General features: G+C 37.9%; 1 protein-coding gene across 1 annotated transcript in view; it reads right to left on the minus strand.

Annotated features, from left to right (window-relative positions):
• The window catches only part of TUT7 (terminal uridylyl transferase 7), a 57,662-nt gene extending 36,721 nt beyond the window's left edge, over positions 1-20,941 (minus strand). The window contains exons 1-11 of the mRNA XM_081103645.1: positions 20,865-20,941; positions 18,801-19,350; positions 13,381-13,559; positions 12,965-13,081; positions 12,331-12,508; positions 10,680-10,768; positions 9,454-9,505; positions 8,595-8,664; positions 7,160-7,286; positions 5,495-5,614; positions 115-267 (exon numbers count right to left, since the gene is read on the minus strand). Of these exons, the coding sequence (XP_080959771.1) occupies positions 115-267; positions 5,495-5,614; positions 7,160-7,286; positions 8,595-8,664; positions 9,454-9,505; positions 10,680-10,768; positions 12,331-12,508; positions 12,965-13,081; positions 13,381-13,559; positions 18,801-19,320 (1,605 nt within the window). The 5' untranslated portion in view covers positions 19,321-19,350; positions 20,865-20,941. The remainder of the gene's footprint in view (positions 1-114; positions 268-5,494; positions 5,615-7,159; positions 7,287-8,594; positions 8,665-9,453; positions 9,506-10,679; positions 10,769-12,330; positions 12,509-12,964; positions 13,082-13,380; positions 13,560-18,800; positions 19,351-20,864) is intronic.
• Positions 20,942-22,530: the final 1,589 nt, after the last annotated feature.

The raw sequence follows: 22,530 nt of genomic DNA on the forward strand, positions 1-22,530 counted from the left end.
ATGAAACAGTTAAGATAACTGAGGAAAGAAGAGAGGACTGATTAATTAATGAACTCAACAATTAATGACAGAATTAAAAATAGATGATAAAATTAAAAATAAGAGAGAACACACCTGTCCTGTTTTAACAGGTATTTTTTTTAGTGCCTCTTCTTTTGCTGTGTCAGCATCCCCTGTGGCATTATCAGTGTATTCCCAGACCACGATGTCTTTCTGAATATCTTTTAGGTTGAAGTTGCCTAGTTTATTCAATGAGAATCCTTCAATCTAGAGAAAAATTAGACATACATTATTATAAGGTAGAAACAATTTTATATCAATCAGAACACATTAATCCTGAAAGGAATGAAAAGATAACACACTATGGTTCATTAAAAATGTAAAAGGTATCAGTTATGAAATTTTTCTGAGATATTTATAAATTTTTAAAAAAATATTTTTAGAGTAAAAAATAAAGTTTTCATTTGCAAAATAAATGATTTTGTGAAATAACTCTTTAATAAATAAGAGAAGGCAAAATGGCCCAGGCGAAAGGCCACAAGTTCTGTAGTAAATCTGTCTGGGATAAAATCTCAGATCCTGGGGTGGGAATAGGTAGAAGAGAGTATAGGGGGGGATAAATGGTGATGGAAGGAGACTTGACCTGGGGTATGAACACAGAATACAATATACAGATGATGTATTCTATAACTATACACCTGAAACTTATATAATTATATTAACCAGTGTCACCCCAATAAGTCCAATTAAAAAAAAGAGAGAGAGAAAAAAAAATCTCAGCTCCCTCATGACTTTCTTTAGGTCTCAGGTTTCTGTTTAAAGAGATAACACTAGACCCTCCTTCATGGATAGTTGTGACATGAAATAATGGAAATAAAGGATTCAGATACAGGTATGGTATGGAGTAAATGTCAATAAATGTAATAATTGTTTCTACTGATATTGCTGAGATATGAATTGCTGAAAAAAAAGCCTGGGCTCAAAAGGTCTAAGAAATGTGGACAAATCTGAACAGGTTTCTTTAGTGTACAACGGGATTTATCGCAGCCTTGAAAAGGTTAATGTATATAATGAATGAATATGGAGTGGGGTGATGTGGTATACTATTTCCCAAATGTATTTCCATATCAAATGGACTACTTCTTTGGTTTAGCACAGTAATCCTGAGAGAGAGAGAGAAATCATGTTGCTCCCAGTTATAATGGTTTCCTTCAAACTCAGGATGAAATTCACAGCCCTTTCCAGGGCTGAGAGAGGGCCTACATAATCTGGCTCTTTGCTTCTTATCTGACCCATCTTCCTGGCTCACAGCTGATACCTGCTGCTACTTCTGCTCGGAAGGTTCCTTCCCCCAACAATCAGGTAGCCCACTCTCCCTCAATGCACTCAGGCTCTGCTCGAGTATCTTTTTCTCTAAATAGATCCTTCGCTTTCACTTTCTGTCCTTCCCCCGTTTATTTTTCCTCAGAGAAATTACTGCCACTTGATATGTACTTATTTACCTTTCTCACCTCACTGTATATATAAATTTGAGGACAAGGATGTTGTTTTGTTCACTGCTCTAACTCTAGCATCTAGAACAGTGCCCAGCACGGGTAAATGCTCAGTAAGGACTTGCTAACTGACTGAAAGAACAAACTGCTCTTACAGAAAATATGAGGTGCAGTGACTGTTAGAGTCATACATTCAATATTTTTTTTCAATACTGTGGATTATGTTTTTGTTTTCTTGTTGGGTTTTGAAGAGTAAAACATTTCTAAAGAGTTTATCAATATTTTTCTCTATTGATGCAGTTTGCACTTTTAGTTTTCTACATAAGAAATACTTGCCTATCCCCAGGCTGCAAAGATTTTTCTCCTAGGCTTTCTTTTGGGCATTTTAGTTTTAACTATGTCATTTATGTCTCTGATTCATTTAATTTTGGGGTATGTTGTAAGGCCAAGATTTAATGTTCATTTATGGATATCTAGTTTTTCCAAGATCAGTTATTGAAAAGACTTTCCTTTCCCCCAATGAATTGCTTAATTGGGGCAATTCATTCAGATTTTCACAGGCTTGTGTGTGACAGAGAGCATTATCAACTAAGACTTGACTTTGTTCTTTCTTTTTTCCCACCAGAGAAGAACAGTCTAGCAAAGATACCTTCTCAAGACCCTGAATTCCTTTGCTTCAGTACTACAAACACAAAGAGAGCTCCCTTAGGCAACCTTGCAAAAAGTGGACTGAAACTTCTTATTCCAGGACATAGTTTATAAGGCGCTTATTCTGCTTTAGTCTTTATTCCTGGGTCATGGCAGATAAAGGGTGCTGCTTAATTCTCAATCTATTAAGTAAAAAGAAAAAAATCCTTCCCCTCGAGCCCCCAATATATCCAAAGTTAAGTAACTACTACTCTGGTAAATGTTCCTTAAATAATGAGAATTCTACATATGTTAAGAAGAAAGGTAGTTAAAATATTCAAATGTGCCAAAGTTAGCTTTGCACCAAGTAAGAATTTCTATATAAAGTAAGTGTACACAGACCTTCTCAGGATAAATACCTTGGTATTAAAAGTGAGTTTAATTTTCTTAAAGATAGTATCTAAGTATTATTTAAGAATTTTGGAAACCAAGATGGCGGTACAGGTAAAAAGTGGAAACTGTTGCCTCGCACAACCACTTCAAAAATACAACTAAAAGACAAAACGGACACCATCCAGAACCACAGAAAGGCTGGCTGAGTGGAAATTCTACAACTAGAAGGAAAGAGAAAAGCACACTGAGACTCAGAGGAGGTGCAGAAGTAAAGTGCAGAGGTACAGAGGCGCACACGGCAAGGGCTGGCAATTGAGGACACAGTTGTCTTTTTCAATTAGGAGGGAGTCGCAAGCACCTGACTGCTTTGAACTCCAGTTCCGGGCGAGTCTCTGGGGACCCAGACTCATACGGGGAGAAACTGGACTGTCTGGCATCGGGCAGAACTTGAGGGCGGCTTTCTCTCAGAGGTGCTTGTAGCAAATACCGTGGAACACTGAGACTCGGGGCCTCTTAGGGCAGGGCTGAGGATCAGCCATAGCTGTTTGCTCCGCCCTGTTGATTTCCGCCCCACCCAAGCTGTGAGCAGAGGCTTTTGCATAATAATAGCCTGGCCCTTTGCAATCTAAAATTACCTAACAAACTGCAGCTGGGTCAGAGAAACCCAGAACATCCAAAAAAAAGGCCCAAGGCCCCACAGCAGCTTGCATTGCTTCACAGCTGGGCCTCATAGCTCCTGCGGAGTAACCTCAGGCAGAGGCTAAATTAGCACCTCCTTAGAGTTCCAAGAGCCAGTGTACCCAGTGATCAGAGTGGGACCACCCAGATTACAACTCCTCAGATCCATAAGGGACACACTCAGGGGGCAGACTCAGTGAGCACCAATGCCCCACTGAAGCAAGTCTTGCCCCATAAGGGTGTCTCCAGCACAAAAGTTCTCCCACCATAGACACAGCTGATTCTCACAGCCAACTGGCCTGGAGGTCAATTCCTCCCAGTGATACCTACAACAATCAAGGCTTAACTACAAGACTGTGCACAAAGCCCACAAAGGGGAGCACCAAGAGTGTCCACCTCAGGTAATTGGGGAGTCTGAGCCACTGGGCCCTATAGGACACCTAGCACAGAAAGCCACTCTATCAACACAGGGAAGCATAAAAAATGCGGAGACAAAGAAAAAGGACACAAATGACAGAAATGGAGGAAAGCAAACTACTGGATATAGAGTTCAAAATCACAGTTATAAGGTTACTCAAGAATCTTCTAGAAACCACCGAGAAATTTAGTGAGACCCTCCATAAATCTAGTGAGACCCTTGAGGATATAAAAAAGGACCAACTAGAAATTAAGCATATACTGACTGAAATAAAGAATATTATACAGGCTGAAACCGGTTTGGCTCAGTGGATAGAGTGTCGGCCTGCGGACTGAGGGGTCCCAGGTTCGATTCTGGTCAAGGGCATGTACCTGGGTTGCGGGCACATCCCCAGTGGCAGATGTGCAGGAGGCAGCTGATCGATGTTTCTCTCTCATCGATGTTTCTAACTATCTCTCTCCCTTCCTCTCTGTAAAAAATCAATAAAATATATTTTAAAAAAAAAAGAAAAAAGAATATTACACAGAGATCCAACAGCAGACCAGAGGATTGCAAGAATCAAGTCAAAGATCTGAAATACGAAGAAGCAAAAAACGCCCAACTGGAAAAACAAAAAGAAAAAAGAATCCAAAAATATGAAGATAGTGTAAGGAGCCTCTGGGACAACTTCAAGCGTACCAACATCCGAATTATGGGGTGCCAGAAGAAGAGAGAGAGCAAGATATTACAAACCTATTTAAAGAAATAATGACAGAAAACTTCCCCCACCTGGTGAAAGAAATAGACTTACAAGTCCAGGAAGCGCAGAGAACCCCAAAGAAAAGGAATCCAAAGAGGACCACACCAAGACACATCATAATTAAAATGTCAAGAGCAAAAGACAAAGAGAGAATCTTAAAAGCAACAAGAGAAAAACTGTTACCTACAAGGGAATACCCATACGACTGTCAGCTGATTTCTCAACAGAAACTTTGCAGGCCAGAAGGGAATGGCAAGAAATATTCAAAGTGATGAATAGCAAGAACCTACAACCAAGATTACTTTATCCAGCAAAGCTATCATTCAGAATTGAAGGTCAGATAAAGAGCTTCACAGATAAGGAAAAGCTAAAGGAGTTCATCACCACCAAACCAGTATTATATGAAATGCTGAAAGGTATCCTTTAAGAAGAGGAAGAAGAAAAAGGCAAAGATAAAAATTATGAACAACAAATACATATCTATCAACAAGTGAATCTAAAAATCAAGTGAATAAATAATCTGATGAACAGAATAAACTGGTGAATATAACAGTCAGGGACATAGAAAGGGAGTGGACTGACAATTCTCGGGGGGAAAGGGGTGTGGGGAGTGTGGGAAGAGACTGGACAAAAATCGTACACCCATGGATGAGGACAGTGGAGGGTGGGGTGTAAGGACAGAGGGTGGGATGGGAACTGGGTGGAGGGGAGGTATGGGGGAAAAAAAGAGGAACAACGGTAATAATCTGAACAATAAAGATTTAATTAAAGAAAAGTATTATTTAAGAGGTTATTACTAAGTTCTGTATCAATAGCGATTCTTATACAAATTATAAAACTGTACCTAGAGACAGTGTACCAAATGATAAATTTATTACAGGTTCACAGTCTCTTGTTCAAAACCCTCAGGATCGTATGTATTTCACAAGTGTTTTCTTCAATTTAGAATAGTTCTCCCAGCAGAGGGTAGAGCAGCATATTGTAAACAAATACATTAACATTTCAGCAGTTAAATATATGAATATTCACAAGAGGATAAATTCATGTCAATTCTGAGTAGGTTTTTAGATTTTGAAATTATGCACAGGTATTGTGTGGTCCTGTATAAAAATCAATATTGAATATATAATCAAAAAAGTTTTATACCCATGATCCTAGATAAACAGGTAGAAGGGGTTCTTTCCTCTGCTGAAGAAAGAAAACTGTCATCAGGGCAAACACATAGGGTGGCAAACCTCCTTCTTCAGGGCGATCTATACTGCAAAGCTACAAATGAGAGAAAAGAGGATAAGCATTCATTTGTACCACCCTGTTATATAATTTGGTCTAAAACCTGTCACTTCTTTTCCTTGTATTACATAATTTACTACTCAAAACACCACAGTGACATAACGTAAAGCCCACTTATACTTTTGGAGCAACCACATATTGTGGTTTTGAGTAACCGCTCTAATTTCAACATTTTAATCTTGTTAACTACACTTATTTGTAAAGGATTCTAACATACTATTTGCTGTTTCATTTTTTTCACATCCACAGTAATCCATTCACTTGGTTAAAACATTTGTTAATGAAACCAAAACGATGGTTCGATTCCAAGTGCAAGCCCTCACCATCCTAACCTACTGCCTTGAAAATGCATGCTTTGACCACATAAGTGATCAGGGAAGAGAATGTGGGCAGATTCATTAACACTAATAAAAACAACTTAAAAGCATGGTTTAGCCTGGCCAGAGTGGCTCAGCTGGTTGAGCGTTGTTCTGTGCACTGAAAGGTTGCTGGTTCAATTCCCAGTGAGGGCACATACAGAAGGCAACTGACTGATGTTTCTCTCCCTTTCCCTTCCTCTCTGTGTGTCATTGGGCGAGGATTAAAATAAAAATAAAAAGGATAGACTATTTAGTGATAAAGCAGGAGGCAGCTTTCAAAGAATGGCATACTTTAATTATCAACTTACCCAGTTAAGAGTGAGGTACTCTCTGTTTAGCTTGGCCACAAGCCACAGGAACTATATGCATTGTTACTGCTATATATTAATCAGTAAAGCTTTGGATTTTCTCTATAAAGCACCTGCAGAGCAACTCGTTTTTATAGTCACGATGGGACCTTACGTTTTGAGGCAATGTTAAATGCTCTACTGGCATTTTAATTCAGGTACTGCATTTAAAACATTATGAAAATGTAAGCAACACCAGATAGTGGCTTTAATTCTTTGGAGTCTCTGGGTATTCAAACAGTATTACTGGAAATGAAGCTTTATCTCAAGCTTTCCTGTGGCTTATAATCCCCATAAAACCTCATAAAAATAGTTAAAATGTAAATTCTTGGGCCATGTCTTCTGGGATTTGACTCACAAGTCTGATTTATAATTTGCACTATAAATCTTTTGAGCAATACTACTATACAGTGAAACAGAAACAATGAATTTCCCTTTCTGTGCACATTAAAATTTCTGGTCCACCCTAGCTGGTTTGGCTCAGTGGACAGAGCATTGGCCTGTGGACTGGAAGGTCTCAGGTTCGATTCAAGGGCACATGCCCGGGTTTAGGCTCAATCCCCAGTAGGAGGCAGGCAGGAGGCAGCCAATCAATGATTCTCTCTCATCATTGATGTTTCTACCTCTCTCTCTTCCTCTCCCTTATGCTCTGAGATCAATAAAATATATTTTTAAAAAAATTTCTGTTCCAATATCCAGATGCCTCCTCTCTTTGTGTTTATAAATATGCATCCAAACATTTAAGATTAAACTAACCATACAAAAATCAAAGCATATACACAGAATGTATTCACAAACTTAAGAACTAGACCTACCTTTGCCCAGTACCTAAATGCAATCACCAAAGGAACCAGCTTTGGTTCTAGTTTTCCAAGGGCAGTTAAGTGATTTGTTGTCAGACAAGCATGTTCATTTCCTGCACTCACTTTACAAAGAAGTCCACTGGAGGGGGCAGAGATGAGGATGGGAAGGAAAAAGAAAAGATAAAAAGTGTTATATAGGTATCAGCTGTCTTTCATGCCAACAACTAAATTACATTGATAATAAGTTCTTTAAAAATGAAAGTAAAGTATTAAAACCCCAAAACTCACTAAATCTTTAAGGGTCACTTAAGAAAGTGTGTTGTTGTGTTTTTTTTAATAAAAAAAAAAAAATAGGGCAGCCATTTTCTGAGTGAATTTTATTTTCAGAACTAAAAACTATGCACTTTCATACATTAAAACTATTTTGTGTAGAAATGAAAATAAGGGAATACTGCCCTAGCCAGTTTGGCTCACTGGATACAGCGTCGACCTGGAGACTGAAGGGTCCCAGGTTCGATTCCAGTCAAGGGCATGTACCTTGGTTGCAGGCACGTCCTCAGTAGGAGGTATGCAGGAGGCAGCTGATCGATGCTTCTTTCTCATCGATGTTTCTAACTCTCTATCCCTCTCCCTTCCTCTCTGTAAAAAATCAATAAAATATATATTTAAAAAAAAGAAAATAAGGGAATACTATAAAATATTTCAAATGAGAGCATGAATTCCTATTTGTAAGTATACAAGAGTGTTCTCCCAAGAGTTGGAGAAATCTGCCTAGTAAACAATCATTACAGCCTGTAAACCACCCACTTATAGTACTGATAGTACTTCCAGATGGAGAGAGAAATACATGGGTGAAGTCATCTAATTGCTATTTAGCAGTGCTAAAAATGCTGCTAAAAAGATGGCAAAAGGTGATCAGAGCAAGTAACTGATTAAGTTGTTTTTTACCATGCTGAAATGGGTCAAAATGTTTCCTTCTTGCCCTGGCTGGTTTGGCTCAGTGGATAGAGGCCTGCGGACTGAAAGGTCCCAGGTTCGGTTCCGGTCAAGGGCATGTACCTTGGTTGCAGGCACATCCCCAGTAGGAGGTGTGCAGGAGGCAGCTGATCAATGTTTCTCTCTCATCGATGTTTCTGGCTCTCTATCCCTCTTCCTTCCTCTCTGTAAAAAATCAATAAAATATATATTAAAAAAAAATGTTTCCTTATTCTATTTTTTCCTTTTAAAAAATTTTATTCTTTTCAAAATAAAAGTTTTCTTTTGCATCAATTGCCAAAAGTATAAGGAGAAAGCTAGTAGTACGCCTATGAAATTAACCACATAAGGTCTCTATCAATCTAGAAATTAGACATAAGATTTCGTGAAGTATAGAAAAAAAAGGTTTAGTGAAATACACGTGCTTTTGGCAAGTTGATATTTAATATATAAACAGCTTAAAGAAACAGACCTTTTCTTTTCTTTGCACACCACCATTGGCACCCTAGCATGAAAATCTGCATCAACATCAATAAAAGAATCTGAGGAAAGAAGACAAAAATGTTAAGTAGGTTAATTATACTTTTGTTTAAATAGAGAACTAGATAAACTACAAGTTCCAGCTGTGACTTATCTGCTCTGCCTTTTCCAAAACCATTATTAAGTAAAGCTCCAAGATGAATTGAAAAGTAAAAAGTATTATATTTAAGATTAAGTAATCATGTTAATTTAAAACCCTTATTTTGTGAAACTATGTTTGACTGAAAATGACTATATTATTGAATTAGACTGTTTAAATGTTATATGAATAACATAATTAGAAATATGTGTAGGCTATTCAAACAAAATTGCTGCAAAAGTTTCTAAAATATTTGATGTAAAAAAAAATATTAAGTAAAAAAATATGTTTACAGGTTTAATTCAACAAGAAGGATGGGAAAGACTAATTCAATAGAGAAGACAGTTGGATGAGACCTTTGGAAAGCATAAAAAGCCATTAAATCCCAAGCTGGACAACTGACAAGTCTATTTGGGAACAACTGTTTGTTGATTCATTAATCAGGGTTGGATTACACCTATGTGCCATTAGAAAGTATTAATTTAAACAACTGTATAAAGCAGATTACCCTTTAGTTTTACCCTCAAGAGTAAATTTTACATATTTTGTGTCTTTTTAGACTTGGTCTAAGGTTCATTTAATCTTTACAAATTGTGACATTATTATCAAGCTAAATAATGACTTCCGATTTTCAAAGTTTCAGAAATGATATATTCAAATTATAGACAAAAGAAACATTTAAAAGTAAAATGTAGAAAGAATCTGGCCTTACCACTGTTCTTTAAACATTCCTGAACAAGTAGGAGAACATCTGGCTGAGACATCTAAAAAATAGATCAATGAATACATCAAATTATCTGCAAGTACTTTTGCTTCACTGAGATGATATACAGTCATCTGAAATTATCCAAATTAGAAAGTACAGTACCACCAGAGTAAAGAAGTTAATCATTATATTGGTCAGGGACAGAGAAATGAGCACCAAACGAGGATGAATATGGGCAAAGGAGACCTATTACACAGTTAACTCCAAATTATCTAATTCCTGAGTTACTTAGCCGCTCAGTAAATCTCAAAAGCTGTGGCTAGAAGCTGACATACTGTGAACAATATTACCTCTCTCACTCTCTGAGACTCAGTGAATATTTGCTAAATGAAGGAATGAATCAAAACTGCTGTGCTGGTAAATTACTAATCATAATTTAAGGTTAAAAGAATAGTAAAATCTATTGGTCAGCTGACCATGGCGCAACAGTACCCAGGATGGCAAAGAATGAGGCTGTGAAATAGAACATCTGTGAGTAGAACCCAGGAATTTGTATTTGAACTAGCAACCCAGGTAAATTAAATGGGCACGAACCATCTACCCACTGGGCCATGGTAACCACTAGTGGATAAATGGATAATCTACTAAAGTGCCTCCCAGTTTTAAAATTCTGACTCATCAAAAGTTTTTCTGAGTCATGTTTAAACCAGAAAGTTAGGTCATGTGTGGTTCTTCAAAAGCATAATTATTTTTGAGTGGCGGGGGATAGGAGGGAATAAAAAAAAAAAAGCATAATTATTTTAATAAAGTAGGTGTATAAGAGAGGAAACCCAGAAGCAAATTAAGCTTTCAGGTCATAAAAGTTATATATCTACACTGTTTATAACATCTAAAATTCTTTCCTGCACTGGAAAGTTGACTTTCCCAAGGTAATTTAATCATTTCAAATTAACTGAACCTAAATAGTCCCATAAGATTCACATGGTAAGAATACCAGTATTTGATGTATGAAAGATCTAAAGAGTAAAGTAAGTATGAAGAACTGTAGAGTATTTGAAATAATGCCCTCAAGCTGAAGATAGGCAAAAGAAAATAGAAATAGAAATTTTAGGAAAAAAAGCTGCCATCATTACACTTAAAAGAATCTGCAAATCTCTAAACTATATTCATATTTGAAATACAGAATTTCCATATCACTCTATGAAAATTCCAACATTTCATTTTGTACTTACAATGGCTGGAAATTGAATGTCAATGTTTACATCCGAATTTTTGAAACCCAATTGGCTACAGGATGACCCATATAATCTTAGAGAACAATCTAAAAAAAAAAGTAAATACATAAAAGTCATAAATAAGGTAAAATTTCTTGAAAGTTATAACAAAACACTGTTATTTCAGAAATAGGACCATCAATTAAAACTATACACAAAAGCAAAACACTATTCAAGTCTGGCATAAACAAAGGATAGCAAGGGTGACTTTTTGCTCTTTATTTTATTTTATTTTATTTTATTTAATAGGGAAGACTGCATTGACAGTGATTTAGCATCAAGGCTACTCTTTTCAGTTGTAAAATATATTTTAAAAATTCCTAAATTATTATTTCACATTTTGTGCAAAAAATACTACTTGCTATCATTTTTAAAATGTTTAAATGTGAAAATGAAAAGAAATGGCTAACTTTGTTTTATATTTATAAACCTGACAGTATACTAAAGAGTTAATGCAAACACTTCACCTTTTAGAAAGGCCACATAAGGTGTAATTTACTATAAAGATTTTGTTTCTATAGACCAATAATCATAAAAATGACCTTCAGCATAAAGATTTTTAATAGGAATACTCATACGATAAACAAAAAGCATTTAACATAATATAATCCCTTTAGGAAAACTTATGAAAAATAATTATATGACTTATATAAAACACTAGGCAACATGTGATTCACTTTTCAGAGAAAAGTGTGTATATGGCCTATATTTACCACTCAATGTTTTACCACCATTGTGCCAAAATTGTATCCTTTCTCATCAGGAAACTTTGTGGGTTTTTTTCCCCCAGGTTAAGTCAAGTGATTTCTTTGGGCTTTAAAAGTTTCCCATGGAAAAAATACATTCAATTTTATAATGGAAGTCTATGGCCAAATACATCAAAATTATAAGTGGCTTTTCAGGAACTATCTACAACATAAAGAATGAGGTCCCTATATAATGAAATGAGCAAATTCTCACCCTTTATTTTTATGAAAGCATGTATGAATATGAATGATACACTATATATGTAATGATCTTACAGTGGAGCAAATGGTTCTATGGGTAATATGGTAATAATTAAAACAATGATTTCAACCCTAGCTGTGTTTTAGAATCACTTGAGAAACATCCTAAAACATAGTTTCCCATGGCTCCACAGACATAATACGGAGAATGAATTCAACAGTACACAAAATCTATTACAAATTAGTTTGCAAAGCTCATTTTAGATATTATAAGTCTTTAAGTGTGGTTAAATAGAACCTTTTTTGGACACAGATACATGAAACTGACTCCAACATACTTCTCTGTATTTTAACTCAAAATATTATGTCAATTTAAATAGGTAGAAAGGTAAACAAATATATACACTAGAGTCCCATAGTGCCCCACTAACATGGGGCATTTAATTTCAAGTACATGCACATAATGAAATTCAAATGAAAACAGGTTTAATGACAATGAATGTAAAAGTCTTTGTTTCCTCAGGGGAAGCCAGGAAAAACAAAAACAGGCAAAAAATAAAGATATGGCAAATCAATTTCTATTAGGTGAAAATTATTACTAGTAGGTAAAATGACTGAAGTACCTTTAGCTAGGTAAATAGAAAAACAAATCTAGAAAATACCTGGCAACTTGTGTTGGAACACATTTTCCATGATACGTTTAATTTCTAGTCTCTGTTCCAAGTTCTCATTGAGTAACCCAAACTCCTGTACAACCTTGTCAATGGCAATACCAATTGCATTTATCTGGGAGGGCGTAGGCGGGGGTAACGTAGTGAGCAACTCTTCCTCCTGCTTCTCCTTTTAAGATCAATGTTGAGATTAAAAAGTGACACACTTTTTTAACCTTCTACCATTTACCAAGACAACATTATAGTATATTCTTAGCCTTCCCTTTTACTTTAGCTGTGTTAGTTTTCATGTTATCAAACATTTCTTCATGCACATAAAGTAATAATAGCAGGAAGGCAGGAATAAGAAAAAAGTGCTAAAAAAAGAATATTAAAAACAGCAACGACAAATTATTTTATTACTGGCATAACGACATATACTAAAGTCCTATCAAAGACTTTGTTCATCTTCATAGTGTCCTTAAGGAAATTCATAAGACTACCCAGTAAAACATGTCTGAGCAGCATAAAGTATTTTGGGTAAATTCAATAATATAGGTAGCAAAGTTATTAAGGAGAGGAAAGTCACAAAGACAAGAAATAACAACTGACAGGTAAACATTTGTTTTGGTTACTTTAAATTTACCTTAATGTTTTTCTTGTGCCTCTTCTCTTTGATATGCTTATGGGCAAATGCAATAGATTCAATGAAAACATCACAAAGTTTGCAGGTGTACTTTGCTGTAGGGTAGTTTCTTGGTCGCTATAATTTGAAGAGATTTATAAGATATATATCTTTAAAACTACAGGTCAACAAAAATTAGGCAGATGATTTCCCCTCCACTTTTAAAATTGTTAATATGTTACTGTCACTCTCTCACTATCTTAATAGTCATTTTTATTTAAGTAATTCATTAAATCAAACTGACTATCACTTGTAGCTTTCAGTGTTTCAATACTAATAAACAAAGTAGGATATCTAATTCACCAAAGCACATATCCCCAATTACTAACACAGTTTAAACAAAACAAGGATTTTAACTAACAAATAAAAGTTGTTACCCTTTTCAGCCTGTCAATGCAGTCCCTTTTCAATCGCTCCTCAGCCTGCTGTAAACCCAGGAGCTCCTTTGCTGAAAGCACAGACTCATCGATCACAGGGCCTTCCAAGTCCCCGTCCAGTTCACTTTCCCCATTTCTAGTCCTTCGTGGCTTCCTAGGTCTGGACTTCTGCATCTTATCTTCTTAAGTTAGGGAAAAAATATTATTGGTGATATTAAATAACAGAACTGACTAAAAAGCAGAATTTTATATTAATTAATGAAATCGTATAATATCTGAATGACAAGTGAACACAGAGCATAAGGAAAGGGATAGGCATGGATAGAATGTCTGAATATTCATTAAGCACCTCATTTACATACATTAATCCATAGAAATAGGTGTGTTTTAAACTTAAAAGGAATTCTACTTCAATCATATAATTTGATTTTATCATCTTTTGGTATACTGCTGAAAGTATCCTCTGAAGGTGAGTATACCTGTTCTAATATACCTAATATATCATAATATATAATGTACATGTATCTACTATATTCTAGTGTACTTGTAAGTATACCTGTTATTCTAATGAAAACTATCCACATTTGCTTTCATTTTCATAAGTGAACAATATCAACAGAGCAGATGGACAATAAATATGTTTCCAAAGATCTCAGAAATCAACTACATTCTTATCTGAAGTGAAAATTCAGTCTTCACATAATTGTCTCCCCACATTAATATCAAGAAGTTTAAGCCAAAATTTTATTTACTGAGGACAACTACTTCCCATTTTATCTTTACTTTCACTTTCACTTCTTCAATGGCATGCACACTGAATACTTGTGAAACTAAAGGTGATTGTGGAATTGCTTTATAAAAAAATTGTCGTAAATAACTTGGATAACTTCCCTCAAGTTCTGAAAAATGAAACTATTAGTAACACATGCAATTAAAGTTAAATTCATTTCTCCAATTAAAATTGTGATAAATAGACTGAATGACTTGAATGGAAATAAAGTTTCTAAATGGCTTACCAATAACTAGTCTGAAAATAGAAACCTGCAATGCCCTGCATAAGGCAATTCCTGTCAAGTTTCCACTGGAACTTACTACTTGTATAGCAGCTACAATAAATCAGTTGGTTGAAAAAAAACTCTATCAGAAAAGGGAGATACAGGACCTTTATTTTACAAAAGCTACCTGCTAACAGTTCTAAAGGGAAATCAGCAAGCACTGTGTTCAAACAACCATAAGATGAATATAGTGAAATTCTGCAAACAGTTTCTGTACTACAGTAAGTGGCAATTAAACAAAACTAAAGTATTAGGACAAATACAGTTTTATTTTTAAAAGCAACCAACATAGATCTAACAAAATAGTAAAAAGTAGTCATTGGAAGAAAAAAATCAGTCTACACCTTGATACTTGCTTTTAAATACTCTCCCTACTCCCAATTAAAATATCAATCTTTTAAGGACAGTACTCTTGGTCTGCCTAAACTTTTGAGATAGGCATTTCTTTTACTTTAAAGAATGTCTATTTTCATTTCATTTGTTTATCATTACCAACTTAAAAAAAATTGCATCTGATTTCAGTATTCAGGACGGAAGTTTCTCACTTAGGCAAACACTAGAGATTTACACCAACATGTGCAATACCCATTAAGAAAGTCCATATTAGTTCACAAAACACTAACTGATATAGAACCAAATTCCTTTTTTAATCCCTCCTCTCTCCTATTCACAAAGACTTCTAAATGTAACTATATTTGCTGTCATTTTGTAGAAAGAATGACTTCAATTTCCCTCCAGAGACCACAATTAACTCCTTACTGTTTTTACTAGAGAAGCAGGTGGCTGCAGAAATTTTGTCTGATGCTGATGATAACAGCAGCTACCATTACAGAGTATTTTATTATACAACAGATGCAATGCAAACAGTTTATATGGCATTGCCTCATTTAATCCCTACAGTGATCCTGTCATGGATGCTAAAATTACTCCCATTGTACAGATAGGGAAAATGCTGGTCCAAGAAAATAAGTGACTTGTGCAGAGACACATGGCTAGGTCAAAGCAAAGGGATTTGAAACAGAGATTAAAGCATAGATGAAATTCTTAAATTCAGCCTTGTAACAACATACAAACTAAAAAGAATTAATTAAAATCCCTTCTTGCAGCATACTCATTCACAACTAGAACAGACCAGTACTGATAAGGCAATATAACCTGAACCTCACAGGCCTGCATAGTAAAAATGATCAAATAAAATCTAGCTGTTGGGAATCGGGAAAGCAAAGCTGGGTTTTGCTAAAAAAATTCCCATAATTATTTAGACTACCTGGCTTATCCCAAGTTTTTTGGTAATATGAATGAATTCTCTATATACAGTATTCTAAGTTCCCATATTTTTCTTGCATATGAACCATTGTTCCATTCACAAAGGACATGTGTATTTGAATGGATGTTTTCCAGCTAAGATTATTAATGGAACTGTCCCAAATACGATAAATTGGCAACCTAGGTTATTTGAGAGATGATGTGTAAGTGGTAATGAAAAATAGGTAGTATTAAAAACAAAGCAACTCGAAATAATTTCACTACATTTTCTCACATCATTTAATAAGATCCTTCCTTATTAAGACAAGTTTGATTTCAGGAAAATTTCTGTTCCTTTAATGAGATCCTTTTTAGGAATCTCTGAGTGTAGTGCAAAGTTTAAATTTCTCTCTACAGTGAGCAATGTTATACCAAAGCTTAATATTTCCTGTATGAAGATTTTCAAGAAATAGAGACTGAAAAGATCTTTAATTAGCATTTGTGAAAGAATCATCTGTATTTCACATAGAGAAAACACGGGAGCTTTCAATAAAAAGATAGTAACGATGCATTTCCTATTCAAAACCTCTCAAAATCAACTTCTTTTAAAATGAAATACAAATACATATAAGAGGTTTTTGGTATGTAAACAGTCCCTTTTAATATCTTTCTGGTTGCGAACTCTTGATCTATAAACCTTTCTTTACATAATGCTGCTCAACATCAAATTCTCTTTTCTAAAAGACCAACTACTGATAACTAAGTTAAAATGTCCATGTCCGACACAGTAATACACAAATACTTAAAATCACACAAAATTTTAAAAAGAAAAACACAAACGAAAGTCCAGAAATTCCATGCGTGTGCAGTTTCCCTCTGTCAGACTGCAGGTCCAGTGACGCTGAGTTAGCAGCCAGAGCAGCACAGTACGTACATGATTTCAGTTTCACTTCCTCATCTGCCATTCTACATAAACTCATCTACCATTCTACATAAACAAGTCTGGATAAATTTAACCTCTCTGAGCCACAGCTTCCTGCTTTGTAAAATTGTGATTCTTCTACCTTTGGTATATCATGACAGACAATTCCTTCAAGTTCTTTACAGCTTCAAGATTTCCGAGGCTAAGGTTTGATCTCTCCCATGCATTTGATTCCTAATACCTCATTCTGTTTTGGCTATTTGATTCAAAGCATTTTCTTTTGCTTTTCCTATTTAAAAAAATATAAAATAACACCTTTTCTTCCCATTTTATACTTTCATAAGACCCTATAAAGACAGAACATGATGTTTTCCCTATTAAGACTTATAAATGTACAGGTGACAAATGTCCTACAGGTTTAAAACACACACACACACACACACACACACACACACACACACACGCCATTGTGAGATAATATGAAGGAAAAGGGCCTAGAAAGTGCCAACATTGCCTACCTGCACTTAAATTAAAAGAAACACACACACACACACACACAAAACCAAAACCTGTAAAAGTGCTAGCTAGTTTGCAACTCATTCTATATGGCCTCCTTTCCTGCAGCCACACTGGCTTCCTTGCTCTTCCTGGAATGTACACGCTCTGTCTTGGCCTTTACACAGGGGTGGGAGTGGAGGACGTTTTCCTCAAAAATTCCCAGTGCTGGCTCCCTCACTACCTCAGTGAGGGCTACCTTGATCAGCCTATTTAAAAAGTGTCAACCGCCTCTCCCTCACTACTCCCCAGGCCCAGCACTCCATTTCTTTCTCTCATTATTTTATAGTCAGTCAGGAACTGCTTTAAGTTTTTAGGAAGAAATTGTTTTTAATAGGAAGCCAACCAGGAGTGATGATGGAGGCCAAGTGTTTAGCTAGGCTGATTTGGTAGCAGAAATGAGGAAGAACTACAGACTGGGAATATAAAGAAGACCGATTTCAGTAGTAAAATTAACAGGAATAATTTTGGTAGTAAAATTAGTAAGACATAATAGCTTATTCAATAGGGGAAGGAAAGGGAAAAGAGCATAACTAAGTTGCTTAAAAAAAACAAAGCAGGCAGCCTTGGCCAGTTTGCTCAGTGGTTAGAGAGTTGACCTTCAGACTGAAGGGGTTCAGGTTCGATTCCAGACAAGGGCATGCACCTTGGTTGCAGGCTTAATCCCTGGCCTGATCTTGGTCGGGCTCATGTGGGAAGCAACCAATTGATGTATCTCTTTCATATCGATGTTTCTTTCTGTCTCTCCCGTGCCTTCCACTCTCTTTAAAATCAATGGAAAAAATATCCTCAGTGAGGATTAACGTTAACAACAAAAACAACAAAGTCAAAAACAACAAAGTCAACAAACGTAATAGTCCATTTTTCCAAGAAGAATTTTCTAACCATACTTTGCATTTTCAGACTAAATATTAGTTTTATTTTTTTCTGAAAATGTATGACTTTATTTTAGTAATTACTGTCCATTAGATAAAAATAATTTTCCTGTTTACAGATATCATTGGTACATGGACAAAATCTATTCACCTTTTAGAAAAATGTATAATGCTTTGGGGAAATTATTATCAAACACGTAGGGCAGTCAGAATAGGCTTCTGGTTTGAAACTAAAAGGTAAAGCTTTTATGTGTATTTCTGACTTCTAAACTTAGTATCTCTCAACACGTTTGCAAAGCTCACTTTTGAGGAAAAATAAAAAAATCTTGGACTACCCACCTCTCCCTCTGTGGCAGGAGCTATATGCAGTCTATATTGTGCTTTTATATCAAATAAGATTTTTAAAATCTTCACAGTCTGTCATTTAATTATTCAAATACAAAACTGTGATACATGATTTAGACATTATATACACACACTCAGAAATTATGATATAGTCTGCAGGAGGATATGATCACCCTCTTATGTAAAAAACACCAACAGGAAATATGTTGACTAAAGTAAAATGAGCATTATGGCAAAGGAAACTTTTAAAGGGACCAATATACACATGTATCACAACTGCAATCCTTAAAATAATTATATTAAATAAGCAGAAACTATGAAAAATTTGAACTGCATTGCTAAAAATAATAAAACTCATTTGGATGAAAAAGAAAAGACTTTGCTGACTTTGGGTTGTTAACTTGACAGATTGCAACACATTACCATGGTTTCCTGTTTCCACTTCTGACATGGTTTCCAGGCTTGTCGGGTCTTTGTGAAATAGTCGCCTTACAGCTCTACAGCCTCTTCCATCTTGCCACCGATATCCATCTTCACTTTCTTGAAAGGAGTCTTTTCTTGGTCGGTTCATAGCAGGAATTCTAGGTCCCAGTCTGAATTCTCTCCAACTCTCTGAACTACCAGCAAGTTCATCTGATAGCCATCTCTTACTTTGATCTCTGTGGTTGTCATTTACCCAAACAGGCTGACTGTAAATTGGGTTTTTAAATGCATATGGATTGCTGGAAACAGCATATGGTCCTTTTCTAGGAGTATTCCCATAATTCCCTGGTGTAATTTTTTTCTTGGGAAGGCCTTTTTCCATTTTATTGCTATGGCCTTTGGCATAATCATCCATTATTAAATAATCTTGTTGAGGGTGACCCCTTCTGAAATCCTCATCTTCTATAGCTCCCCGGTCTTTAGCACGCTTCACAAAATAAGGTTTTGCTGTATCTCCCATGGTCTTTGACTTCACTTTCCTTACTTGCACCTGAAAGAAAGCATTTTGGGGGAAAATCAAACTATAACAAGATATCATACCTAGTGTACCAAATACCACAAGTATTGCACAGATGCTCAAAAGCCCATAAGAAACTTCCCTCCTCAGGAGGATGGGGGTTAATGGGTGTGAATGAGGACACATTTGTAATTCCTTAACTAATAAAGAATTTAAAGATTTAAAATAAATAAATAAATAAAAAGAAACTCCCCCCCTCCCCTAATTTTCATCACACTCCAATAATCAGTGTGTTACACTAGAAGGTAGGAGGCTTATCCTATGATATTCATCATGAAAATTAGTACTTACAATCCTATATAATAAAAGGCTAATATGCAAATCGACCAAACAGCAGAACGACCAGCCGCTATGATGCGCACTGACCACCAGGGGGCAGATGCTCAACTCAGGAGCTCCCCCCTGGTGGTCAGTTCGCTCCCACAGAGGGAGCACTGCTCGGCCAGAAGCCCTGAGCCCGGCTCCCAACCTGCTATGGCGGGAGCCTCTCCCAGCTCGGTGGCAAACTTAAGGCTGTCCAACTGAGGCTTAGGCCTGCTCCCCACCAGGGCTCCAGGACTGCCAGAGGGCCTAGGCCAGGCTGAGCGACCCCCGTCCGCGGACCCCCCCCCCCCCCGCCAGTGCAAGAATTTCGTGCACCGGGCCTCTAGTTTAACATGAAGATTAAACCTGTGACTGAAGGAAGCTCCCTATAGTCTCGAGAAGTGGAGTATTAAACACTGTTACTCAGACCAAGTTTTACCTATATGACAAAAGCGCTTCTCTTAAAAAACAAAACAAAAAGAAAAACCTTCATCCCAAGCCTATACTGTTAGAAAACTCCCGAAAGAGTCCTTAAAACTCCACGTTCCCGTCCCTCCTCCGCGTCCCGGGACCTTGGCTCACCTCACCACCCCGATTCAGACCGATGGCTTCGGTCGCTCGGGTGACGGAGGCCCCACCGAGGGTCCGCTCCAGTCAAAGGGGCTGGGTTTCCAACCAAGAAACAACTCCAGCGACGCTTCCCCGTCCTCCTCCTCCAACCCCAGACAAGTTTCGTTTTTGTCACAAACTGCAATTTCCCCTCTACGTTCCCCATCGGATCGCCCCGCCCCCGATCTGCCTCAGTTTCCACCCTTTGGGACCGGAGGCGGAGAAAGAGGAAGCGTCCCCATACTCTCGGCCACGAAGCCACCCACCGCGGGTACCAGGAAGCAGGAAGTGACCTACCTCCCTGATGGGTTCCGAGGCCCCCCGGGCTGGCCTCCACCTAAACCCCTTCTTCTTCGGCCCTTGCAGGGTCTGACAGAAAGTGGAGATACGGGCTCGAACCCGATAGCTGGGTCCCCGCTGGCCTGGCCCCTGGGACCGAGGCCAGCGGAGGATGAAGCCAACGTAACTGCTGGGCGGGGCCCGCCCTCCAGTCTGGGGACCGGGGAGCCTATCGGAGACTCACCCGGGAGGCGAGTCTGGGAGGGACGCGCGGAGAAGACGCTCGCAACACTCACCACCTCCGCGGCGCTCCTCCGCCTCCCTCGGTCCGGGCTGGGCTCCCTCTCTGTGTTGTCTTTCGGCCCCACTTCCGGCGCTCAGCGCTGGCTCATTGTGCGCGATTGGGAGACGGGGGTTGCCCCCGCCGGAGAGCTCCGCCGCTCACGCCGGAAACGCGCGCCCAGCCGAAGGGCCGCCCGCCTCCAGCCCCGCCCCGCCTCGCCCCGCCCCCGCAGCGCCACGCCCACTTCCGCCGCCGCCGCCGCCGCGCGCTGACTCTCCGGAGAAAGGACGTCCTATCAGGCCGTGGCGTCTGTGCCCCGTCCTCCTCGCCCAGGTCTCCTCTCTACCGGGGAGGCGGGGAGGCGTAGGAAGGAAACCTCTGTTTCTCCGAGGGAGACTCGGAGCCCGCGGTCGGCCGCTGCCGGGGTAGGCTCGCAAGCCCGGCTTGCCCCTGGAGGCTCCCGGTTGCCGGGTGTGAGGTCTTTAGTGTTCTTGCCATTTTCCTGGTCATTCCGCGGAGGCCTTGGTTGCCGGTCCTGTAGAAGTGCCCATCCTGTTTCAGCATCCGCTGCTCACCCAGCTCTCAGTATGGTGGAGGGAAAGGCTTTGCTTTTTTTCTTAGACGGTGTACGTATTAGTTTTACTTCAACAAAAACAACACAGAGCGGTGTTTTTAAGAACATGTGTAATCTAAAAAGATGACCCAAGAGATGTGCTCGAATTTTTGAACGAAAATTGCACACCTGGAGCTGGCAAACACCCCAGAGCGTTGAGAAAATGTGATAGTTTTGATTGCTCTGCTTTGAAACATTTAAACTTAAATTCATGAGATCCTGTGAGGCCTTGGTCTTAAAATAATGATGAACCCATAAGTACTGGCTACTGCCAGGAACTGGTCTGGGGGCTTTACAAATGTTAAGTCATTTAATCCATGCCACATCCAAATGCTTTGGTTCTGAAAAATACATGGGAATCAAGCCAGTAACCTGTTTGACAGGCAGACAGTGCCTTTAATAGAGTCCAAAGGGAGCTTGGTGATACATGATTACATTTATTAAGGGACAGTAGCGTTGCCTCACCCAGTGGAGTAATTCTTGCACACAAGAACTGGTTTAGGAAAAGTTCTAGAGGAGCAATGGAAGATATATCTTTTTAAGGATTTTAAATATTTCTTTATTTGCATTTTCTTCAGTGCACCTCCAAAAACCTAACTTTTATTCTAAACTTGCTTTGAAGTTTGTTAAGAAATAGCAGACCCAAAATGCAGTCACTGTGATTAGCCCCACCAAGACTTAATACCTAAACTAATCACAGGAGTGGAATTTTAATTCAATTTGAAATTTCCTGATCAGCACTAGTGAGGTAATATGCCCAGTAAGAACCCCCTGCCCTTCGCTAAGGGAAGGTGATCTTGCCTGAAATAATCCACTCTTTTACCTTTCTTGTCCTACCATCTTTCTGTCTAAAACAACCTTCCATTTTGTACAATTCCTTGTAGTGCCCTTCTAGTTGCTAGATGGGATGCTGACTCATTAATTGACTCATGAATCAATTAATAAACCAATTAGACCTGCAGATTTATTCAGTTGAATTTTGTTCTTTAACAAGATTCATCTTGAGGATACCGGTATTAATCAAAGGATATTGACAGTTAATATACCTCTGTCTATATCATACTGC

Source organism: Myotis nattereri (assembly GCF_964212035.1).
Source record: "Myotis nattereri genome assembly, chromosome: 12".
NCBI lineage: Eukaryota > Metazoa > Chordata > Mammalia > Chiroptera > Vespertilionidae > Myotis > Myotis nattereri.